General features: G+C 43.6%; 2 protein-coding genes across 2 annotated transcripts in view; one reads left to right on the plus strand and one right to left on the minus strand.

Moving 5' to 3' along the window:
• LOC106456545 (uncharacterized) overlaps nt 1-518 on the minus strand; it is a 12,781-nt gene extending 12,263 nt beyond the window's left edge. Inside the window, exon 1 of the mRNA XM_013916008.1 lies at nt 290-518. Within this exon, the coding sequence (XP_013771462.1) occupies nt 290-510 (221 nt within the window). The 5' untranslated portion in view covers nt 511-518. The remainder of the gene's footprint in view (nt 1-289) is intronic.
• The window catches only part of tmem176 (transmembrane protein 176), a 24,367-nt gene continuing 14,037 nt past the window's right edge, over nt 495-10,824 (plus strand). Inside the window, exons 1-3 of the mRNA XM_005753375.1 lie at nt 495-557; nt 9,960-10,088; nt 10,661-10,771. Coding sequence (XP_005753432.1) covers nt 9,963-10,088; nt 10,661-10,771 — 237 coding nt within the window. The 5' untranslated portion in view covers nt 495-557; nt 9,960-9,962. The remainder of the gene's footprint in view (nt 558-9,959; nt 10,089-10,660; nt 10,772-10,824) is intronic.

Consider the following 10,824-nt stretch of genomic DNA (forward strand, 5'->3'; position numbering starts at 1 on the left):
ATATATATTTTAAATGAGCTTTATACAGCAACAACATGTATAATAAATATGAATAAAAACACATCAAACACTAAAAAAAATTACTACAAAATGAATGCGTCTATTTCCATTTTTATGCTTTTTTCCCTCTTTAAATATCTAAAAATAAAAAATTTAGTGCACTTTCTACACTCACTGTGTGTGTGTGCACATTCTTTCTAATATGAACATGAATAGTGCCAAAACAACAGAACGTGGACTGTGAAACTGTCAAAGATGAAAACACAAATAAAAAGCAGCCCAACCTTACCTCCTGTAACAGTCTGAGGGTCTTAATATTATTCCACAAAGGTCTGTGTATCGCTGCTTGTCTGGAATGTAGGAAAACAGAACAGGAAGCGAAGGAGGCGCTCTGCTGGATGGGAGCCAGAGACGGAGAACAAGTTCGCTCTGCCCCTCCCCGTCTCCCACCAGCTTGTTTGCTCTTATGAACGTCCCTTCAAACACTGGTTTGAAAAACAGCAGGCGCATTAAAAGAAGAAGTATTCAGCTGAAGGCTAAAGTGAGCAGCAGAAAGGGTAGGAATGACACAATTTGATGCTTTTTAATAACTGCAGAGCTTCTTAAAAATACAGAGGTATTTGGTGTTAGGCTTGTTTTATAGGAGATGACTGATAGATCGAACAGAGCACAGAACTGTTTTGGCTTAAAACAAATTAAGATGCGGAAGAAACAACCTTAGGCAGGATGGCACAGTAGCCTTTTGCGTCTGACCTGATCACTTCCTTCATGGTAGAATGTGAGTGCACGCTGTTTTAACTTTTAATGGTAACTTTACTTTTGTGGATTGCTGTATAACAGAGGTAGGTTCCACTAGTCACCTTCTAAACTTTGTATTTAATACTGTGGCTGTCCTTTTTATTCATGTAGATTTGAACATGGCAAAACTGAATTAAAATTTGAAATTGATTGAATGTGTCTGTACTGTTGAACTGAGCGTGAACATAGATAAACAGCCAGCCAAACTCAAGAGCCAGGGAGGTGAGCGTACTTACTCCTTTAATGACTTCGAACATAGTGTTGAACTGACATCATTGAACTGGAGTGAAACTAGAAACACATAAAACTAAACTCTTAATGATTGTCATATAATCAGCAGGTAAGTGTATTTAGCCACTAACATAGGAGACTACAAGATAAGCATCCTGTAGATATACAATCTGATATTAATACAAAGAACAATAAGCAGGTAGTGGGCAAGTGTACACTTGTATCATTAGCTCAGAAGCTACGACCTATAACTACTGCACTTCAAGGAAGGTACAAAATAATGTCTCAAACACCCCATTACTAATTGTCTAATATACAAAGAACTGACTGAACTGGCAAACAACTGCATGGTGCGTTACCGCCACCACTGATATGGAGTGTGGACAGGAATCGCGCTCAAAAACAAACAAAACCAACCTACTTCATATCCTTCCAAATTACCTTCTGTCAAAAACTGAAACAGGGCTTGACAGCTTTTATTCCCCAACTCCTTTTGCAATAACTTAATAAGATCTAATTTCAAGTTAATGTTACCGAGACTTTGGACCAGTTGTCTCCTCTCTACCTTATGCTTCCGACACTACAAAATACCATGCTCCAAAGTTTCCTCCTCTCCACAATACTTACATGTCCTTGAATTATGTTTCCCTATAAAGAACAGTGTAGAATTCAATCCTGTATGTCCAAATCTCAGTCTTGACACCACCACCACCTCCTCCTCCTACCTCCTTGTGGCTCTCCTTACTCCCACCTTCCCCTCCTTTCTTCTTCCCACTGTTTCTCCCATCTACCCCTCATTTCTCGCTTAATAACAGTCTTAACTTCCACCTGACCAAAACTCACCGCCAGATCAACTATCCTATAATTAGTAGCTTCCTTTACTAACCCATCCACTGCTTCATTCCCCCTTACCCCATAATGAGCTGGGAACCCATGCAAACACTGACAGACCCATCATGTGTATTCTGAAAAGAGTTTGCTGAATCTCTATTAAAATATCTGATCTACTTTCCGAATGACCGCTCTGTAGACTGACCAAGGCTGCTCTTGAATCTGAACAAATAATTGCTTTCAATGGCCTCAAATCTTCCACCCGCTGAACCGCTAATAGAATTGCTATCATTTCTCCTGTAAACAGATAATCATTAATCCTCTTCCCAAGTTCTACCATAAAGTCCAGAATTACTAGTGCTACCCCCACTTGACTGGCTGGATTCTTTGAAGCACACGTATATACTTGCACATACCCACATTACTGTTCAATGTAACCCTGAACTGAATTCAAGTCGAGACCGCCTGTCCTGTCCTTACTCTTCTGGTGCAATAAAGCAAAACCTACAGCTGCTTCAGAAAGTATCCATGAAGGGATTACAGGCCATGGCACTTGTTGACAGATGTCTAACTGATCCAATTTAAGTTCCTTCTTTCTTCCCCCAACCACCCATCTGTTATGCCGCTCTGCAGCCTCTAATCTCCTCAATGTGTTCAGCTGGTGCTAACTGGCCACACCTAGTCAGGTGTGGATAAAAGCATACCTGAGGTAGGCTTCCCAGAAGCTCACTAGTCTTTGCCTTGGTGGCACCAGCCATTTTAGCCAACCTGCAATGCCATTTTAAGATAAAACCCTCTTCTCACTAACACTGTGGTATTCGTCTCCTTTTCTATGTTGTGGCTTTAGAGCAGGGTCGTAACATAAGGAGACGAATAGCACCAGCTGAACACATTGAGGAGATTAAGAGCTGCAGAGGAGCTGGTTGCGTAACACCTCCTCCCTCAAAAGGGTTCCTCTAGGACCCCTAAATTTTTAAAAAGCCCCTCTGGACCTTGATCCCTCAAACATAAGCTTGAGCCAAAGCATAAACTTAAGCACTTTATTACCAGCTCTAACATAGAACTAAATACTCACATTTCTTTAGCTGGCATTTTTAAACAGGGACACCCCTGCATGAGGATTTTGAAGTTACCACACTGAACACACAAAAAGTAACATGTGACCAACACAAAGGAGCACGACAGTCACACCCAAAATAATTACTTGATCTGCTACAACACAAAACCAAAAGTAGCAACAAATAATCACAACCAACTGATCTGTTGTCTCCACCACACAAATGGTCACATACAAGTGGCCCTATACCACAACAAGTCACTTTAAACTCCAAAGCTCAGTAAAGAAAGCATGCTAGTGACCAACCACAAACAAAGAGCTATGGCCACACAATGATTGCTCAGAAGTGATCTAACCAAAGTAGCCACATGCTCTGCCACAATAAAGGCCACAGCACAAAACACTCACCTTATGAGGATGTCATTAGCATCCATCCACACTGACATCAGATGCACACACAGGATGTACACGCAATGCCAACTTAAGAACAGCCTACCTGCCTCAGCTACAAGACCAGAATTAATGGTCTCAAACCTCCTGCCAAGTTTGGTGCCGCTGATTTACTATGTGCAACTCCCAACCTAAAACGCTAAAAACAATAAAACCCTAACTTTACCTACCTAGTCTTCAGTGGTGTACCACCAAACAACAAATGAAAACAACAACAAAGCAAAACAACAAACAAATGCTGCGATGGAAGGGCAGCACAGCTACACAGCTAAAACACACTTACTAAAGGGACGTTGCTCAATCACAGTGAACACCTTCACTCACCCACTTAAAAGTAAAACAAACTGATTTCAGTCCCAAAAAAATGTCTAAACAATCCCAGACGAGCCCCCACTTATGTTACGACCCTGCTCAAAAGCCGCAACATAAAAAAGGAGACGAATACCAGAGCGTTAGTGAGAAGAGGTTTATCTTAAAATGGCATTGCAGGTTGGCTAAAATGGCTGGTGCCATCAAGGCAAAGAACAGTGAGCTTCTGGGAAGCCTACCTCGGGTATGCTTTTATCCACACTTGACTAGGTGTGGATAATTAGCACCAAACTTCTTTTCCAATTCTCTAGACACCGCTATTGGGCTCAATTGCACTTCCTGATCCTCCTTCCTGAATTTCAAAGTTATCTTAAATTCCTCCCTCACCATCTTCTTCCTCATGACCCTGAACCCTTCATCTGAGCTGTTCTCTTCCAAACTCTGTTTACTGGTCTGCAACCCAACCAAACTTGCCTCCTCTCCCCTGCTTCTCCCTCTTCCTGATCTTCCCCCGCCAGCAACCAGGGTCCATTCACCAAAATCCATTTCATCATCCTCATCTACCAGAGACACCATTCGAGCCAGTCACACACCAGTTTATGCCAACTGCCAAACTCTGTGATCCAAATCCGTAGTCCAAAGTCCAAAAACCAAACAATTCACTCAAACCGTATGGAATGTCCACCTTCAAATTTCCCGCACCTCCCCACCGCTACTCTCTCACAGTTCCTGGGCCGACAGTCAGGTGATGCTGGAATCCTGACCCACTGTCTATGCACATGTCAAGATAAAGGCTTTCCTGTCTATCCGGATGTCAAAATAAAAGCTTCACAAATTTCTGATGTATAACAATAGAAATACAATTTCCACTTATTTGTCTCATTAGCATATGAATATATTTAAAACAGAACGGTATCTATATATGATCTCGGACCTTGTCTGAGGTCTGAGGTTCAATATCAAGACAAATTGCCGTCTTGCTCTTTGCTGAGATGAGACAGCGGGCGTAGCTCCAATGAGGAGCAGGATGTGGCTTTCACTCTTTCAGAAAAACATGGAAAACAAAAATCTTTAAACTAACAGTTAAAGAAAAGTGTGTATGTCTCATTTGCAGGGCAACCGGTGTGGGACTGCACTTTTAGCAGTGATCTCGTCCATCCATCCATTCGCTTCCACTTATCCTTTTCAGGGTCGCTGGAGCCTATCCCAGCTGTAATAGGGCGAGAGGCGGGGTACATCCTGGACAGGTCGCCAGTCTGTCGCAGGGCCAACACACAGGGACAGACAACCATTCACACCTAGTGACAATTTGGATTATCCAATTAACCTATCCCCACAAGCTGCATGTCTTTGGACAGTAGGAGGAAGCCAGAGTACCCAGAGGGAACCCACGCAGACACGGGGAGAACATACAAACTCCACACAGAAAGACGCCGGCCTGATGGTGGAATTGAACTCAGGACCTTCTTGCTGTGCGGCAACAGCGCTAACCACCGTGCCACCTCAGTGATCTCGTGTAGAAAACTATTCCGCGCATATATAAAACAGGTCCGCGGCTCTGAACCATAGTAAAGGGACCTCTGGCTGATACGTCGGGTTCGTGTTGGGCTCGTAGCTGAAAACTAGCTTTACTTTGTTGTCTGGGTCAAGTTTGCTAGTGAGAGACAGAGAGAGGCGTTGAAAGGCTGCTGCAACAGAGCTTATTGTTTCAAAGGAAACCAGGAACACAGTGTACAGTCGAGTCTTAATAGCTTACTTACAGCTGGGCTCGTCAGGCTCTCTTCTTGGCTGCAGTGGTTATTATTATATTTACATGCTTCCAGCTCCCGTTTCTGCTCCATGACAGCTCGAACTTTTCCGCTCTCCGTTTTTTTGCACATGACGGGTATAGGGCTATGCCTGTAACACTCTGCTCATATTGCCTTCATATTAAATAATTTTTTGAATAATAATTTTTTTTAAAATATTTCTTCACGTCATTATGCGGCTGCAAGTAGAGGTGACATGGGCCGTGACAATAAGACACAGGCATTGAGCCTCTTACTGCATTTCGCTTAGGTTTCCACCGGCGTGGAATTACCAAAAATAGAGAGGCCATAGCCTAACATGTGAAACAGGAAAAGACCGTCGTGTAATCCATTTATTTCAACAAAGTAACTTTATTCGGAATACCACCTTTTTAAACGGTAACTGTAACGAAATACAGTTACGCATATTTCATATGTTAAATACGTAACGCTGGTACATGTATTCAATTACTCCCCAACACAGGGGGCAACTGTGGCGATGGCAAAGCGGCACAAAGTGGAGAGACACTTCAGTGCACTTCATGCAAGCCTCCATGCTAACTACCCACCATCATGAGCAAAAAAGTCGACGAATTAAAGGCAGTTTTGGGCAACCAGAAGTCTTTTTTTTTTTTACAAGGCTGGTGAAAAGTCACAAAAAGCAACTGAAGCTTCATTCAGAGCTGCAAAGAGATTTTGGAGGGCACAGTGATAATAATTGCAAACACTCTGTTCAAACACTTGAGAAGAATGGTCCTAATATCAATTACATAAATATGTGTAACTGGGGGCGAGTACAGTGGTGAGAAGAGTGTCAGCTACATCTGAGAACTTGACCAGGATCTGGTTAGTAGTTCAACATCCAGCACGATGAGTCTGTGGACAGCAGCAGTACATCGCGGATGATCATGTCTGTCAAATGGTGTTTGATGATTTCACACTACTGCCCCTAAAGACACAACAGAGGGAGTTGACATCTACATGGAGTGAAGAGGTTCTTCATGGAGAACAAGGTACCATTAAAAAAGCTGGAGTCGGAGACTACTCACGGGGCTCCTACCGTGACATGCTGACATGCAGGCTTCATTGCTCAATGCAATAGTAACACAGACTTGCCAAAATGTCTGCCTAACCACTGCACCATTCACCAGCAGGCGTCCTATTGGAGGAACTTTCAGCTGAGCACGGTGACCTGTTACTACACAGAGAGATCTGATGACTAAGCAGGGGATGGGTGTATGTCATTTTTTGTCACCTTTGGGTGAAATCAAGGAGTTCATGCAGTTCGTGCAGACCAAAGGGAAAGACATCTCAAGGACACTGAGTGGATGCTTGACCTTGCATTTTTAACTGACGTCATTGGGTCCTGATCCATTTGAACTGTCAATCAAAAGGTAAGACAGTTGCTGACATGATAAGTACCATAAATGCATTTGAAGCTCAGAAGAACATTTTTTCCGTACATTTACAGTCCTGCACTTTCCCTCCGTGCAGTCAGTGCTGAATGATAGTGCTTCTTAATGGCAATGCTCCCATTTGGGGCCTCGACCCCAAGGATCGGGTCTGCCTGCACAAACAGCACAGTATAGTGTACACTGGAGGATTGCCAGGATTTATACATCGGGGAAACCAAACAACCTCTGGCGAAGCGGATGGCACAGCACAGAAGAGCCGCCTCGTCAGGCCAGGACTCTGCAGTCTATTCACACCTACAGGCCAGTGGACACTCTTTCAGTGATGAGGATGTAACATCCTGGACAGGGAGGAACGCTGGTTTGAGGGCGGAGTCAAGGAGGCCATTTACGTGAAAAGGGAAAGACCATCTCTGAATTGAGGAGGGGCCTAAGGGTACACCTGTCACCATCTTACAATGCTGTGATTGCAGCCAATCAACTCTCTGTGAATGGGACTCATGGTTATTGATCAGTGGTTGTTGATCAGTGGTTGTTAAGCAACAGTCATGGCAATTTGCATATTAATGATCATGAAACTGTTTCCTCCATTTCTAGGAGTTTGAGAACAGATTTAGTGACTTTGAGGTACATGGAACATGTTTGTTATTTATTTAAATCCTTTGATGCAAGTGGAAATGAACTACAACAAACTAAAATAATATGCAAAAATGTTAAAAATAACAAAAATTCTAAGATGTAATAATTTGTTAAAAATACAATAGATTTGGTGATCAGTACAAATGTTATAAAATTCATTTAAAAATGTGTTCAATATTAAATAACTGATCATTTGTACAAACAAAAGGCTCTTTGCCTCCCTCCAAATGGGGTCTGCACAGCTAACGTAAGTGTCACGGTCTGGCTGGCAGACCGTGGGGATGTGGGGAAAGGAGGACCCAAAACGCAGACTCTGCGATGCAAACAGTGCTCTTTATTTACAGTGAAAAGGCTGTAAATACAATAACTCCCCGTTGCTCCCTCGAACCCCGTGTGCATGCTTCCCTCCGATATCTGTGCTCGTGCTCCCTGCTGTTGTGTTTCCGCACCCCCGTGCGTGCTGCCTCTCCAGACCACTCCTCCTCCTGTAGGGAAACCAGAGGCGCAGCCGTCAACACTAACCCTCGGCGGGCATATACGCACAGCACAGACCTAAGCTAACACACACTGACTTGGTAAGATAACTCAATGATCCCGCGTCGGTGGGAGCTCCAAGACTCTCCTAAGTAGCTCCCCCGACGAGCCCTGATCAGCGGCAGGTGTGTGGCTTCGGGTGTGACCAGTCCCTCCGCAGGGCCACACCCCTCAGGCCTGCAGGTGGCCGAGCTCCATCCTCCAGGCACACCCGCAGACATACACACCCATACCTGGCCTAAACATATGAGTGGGACACAGACTAACACAGCACAGAGAAACACACATATGTACACTCACAGAGAAGGGGAAACGACACCAAAAATACATAATAATAATACACAGGTCCATGACTGCCCAGGGATCCTGGGTCGCCCAGTCCCAGGACCCTGACAGTAAGTGCTAGGAGCTTAAGTTTACCTAAGTCATAATTCTGCTCAGTGGAAGACAAATGATAGGAGAAGAAAGAACATGGGTGGCACTTACCATGTGGGTCACCACACTGGGAAAGGGTTGCCACTGCCCCACAGTCACAAGTGTGTAACTCCACAAACTGTTTGTGTGAGTCAGGTTGGATCAAAATAGGAGAGGAGCTGTCTCAGTTTCATGAAGGCATTGTCTACATCTGCTGTTCATACAAAGCAACAGTGTGAAAACACACTTTTCTGCCTTGACACATGCTGATACAAACTAACCTCACATGCTCACAATACTGCTCCTTGGAGAACATGAGAATATTATCAAGGTATACAAACACAAAAAGACTGTAATACATATTGGCCTGGAAGACTGCAGAAGCATTCGATATCTTAAAAACCTTAATCAGGGATCCAACGCTTACAGTGCCAGAATGAATGGAAGAATAGACAAGGTCAGGGCTAGTTCTTGTCTTTAGCATGTTCACAGAGTTCATGATCAATTCTTAATCTCAGTGAAATGGTCTTGACGCATCCTCAATCATCCAGGTAAGGAAATCCTAAAAAAGTTGATTCTGTGAAATAGTTCCTCAGGCCTCAGGCTCATCCCTTTGAACAAGTCACCAAAGAGTGGGCTGGTTTGCAAATTCCAGATACAAACAGTGGTAGAGAGTGGGCAGGCAGGTACGTTACTGCATTGTCCTTCTCTTTACCGATTGAGAATTCTAGATGTGGTTTCAGAGGAAAGCTGCAAACCCTTTGGACAGACTCAGAGACAGGCTCTTAGGACAAGAGAGGAGAAGAACGAACACAAAACCCCAAACCTGACAACCAAACCATAACATGCTTGAATAAATTGACACATTCGATTCTTGCTTTCGTTTCCTATCAGCAATGATCATCAAAATTACATACAAATGAACTTCTTCATATCATTCAAATGTCTTGAGATCCACTAGTACAGAGCCAAAGGTGACGGCTCACTGGAACACAGACAGACTGTAGCTTCTAATATCTTAATACTTGCCCATTTTCATGCATTGTGCAGCCTCAAAGTCGAAACCAGTGTTCCTGTCTTAAGTCTGTAATAGTCACAGAGGACAGGTAGTTCTTCACAATGTTAGTACTTATAGTAACTGCAGGTAAGGCTTTGATTTCTGGATCTTTTATAGCATCTTGCAGTGTTCATGAACCCGATGCTAAATGCAACTATGCTACATCTCTGTGCTTGCATTTTATAACAGCATGTACACAGTTTTAAAAATGATGGTGAGTCATTGTTTTGCCTTTTTTCCAGGAGATGGTAGTAAAGAGAAAATATCTGCTATCTACACACTTTGTTGGGATATAATTAAATGGAACATAGACTACTAAAAGTCTGCATATGTGATGTAGGAAAGTTCTGCAGCTCCCCCAATGTTCCCTGCACAATTCTGCAGAGCATGTGATTTGATTTGAGAGATGAGTGCAGTGGGTGCTTTGCTGCTCATTGCAGGTGATGGCAGTGTCAGTCTCCAGGGATCTCACAGTGCGGGTGCTGGCAGACCCGAATACTCTCAAGCTTGCTGAGAGACAACAGGCACTGAAGAATGCCATCCAGAAAGGAGAACCCAAATGTCTGGGGGTGAGTTTTGACCTCTGTGTGTTTGTATATGTGTGGATACAGAACGTCTGTGTTTTGATTTCTTTTTCCCTCCCCATGCATTTATATGCCACTTCTACATGTCATTAGCTTTTGTCCTTTCCACTCCATAGTGTGTATTTTGTCCTTGCCTACCTTTGCAATCCTTTTGGTTCATTACTCCACAGCCAGTCTTGGCCGATGGCTGCCCCCCCATTGGTCAAGTTCTGGTGGCGGTTGCATCCTATTAAAAGGGAATCCTTTCTTTACATCTTCGCTAAGTGCTTGTTCACAGCGGTCATCTGATTGTTAGAGATGTCTCTGCAATGCTGTGGGGTCTTTACATTGCAATATGAAGCACCTTAATTCAGTTGTCTTTGTTATTACTGGTGTACAAATGGAATTGAATGGAATTACCACCTCCATGTTTCACATGGATGAGGATGCAGCATGTTCCTGTATCATAACTTCTGTCAGAGAGCTGTTTGATAGTAATCTGTGTGTGTGTGTGTGTGTGTGTGTGTGTGTGTGTGTGTGTGTGTGTGTGTGTGTGTGTGTGTGTGCGCACATCCCAGGTTAGTCAGGTGATGCTAGGACTGATGGTCATGTCCTACTCCATTCCTCTGCTCTTCACTGAGTTCACAGAGGTGGTCACCCTGGGAGTTCCTTGGTGGAGCGGCCTGATGGTGAGTTTGTCTGTGTGTGTGTGTGTGTGTGTGTGTGTGTGTGTGTGTGTGTG

This window comes from Pundamilia nyererei, unplaced genomic scaffold (genome assembly GCF_000239375.1).
Source record: "Pundamilia nyererei isolate P.nyererei 1_Seehausen unplaced genomic scaffold, PunNye1.0 scaffold00424, whole genome shotgun sequence".
In the NCBI taxonomy this organism is placed as follows: domain Eukaryota; kingdom Metazoa; phylum Chordata; class Actinopteri; order Cichliformes; family Cichlidae; genus Pundamilia; species Pundamilia nyererei.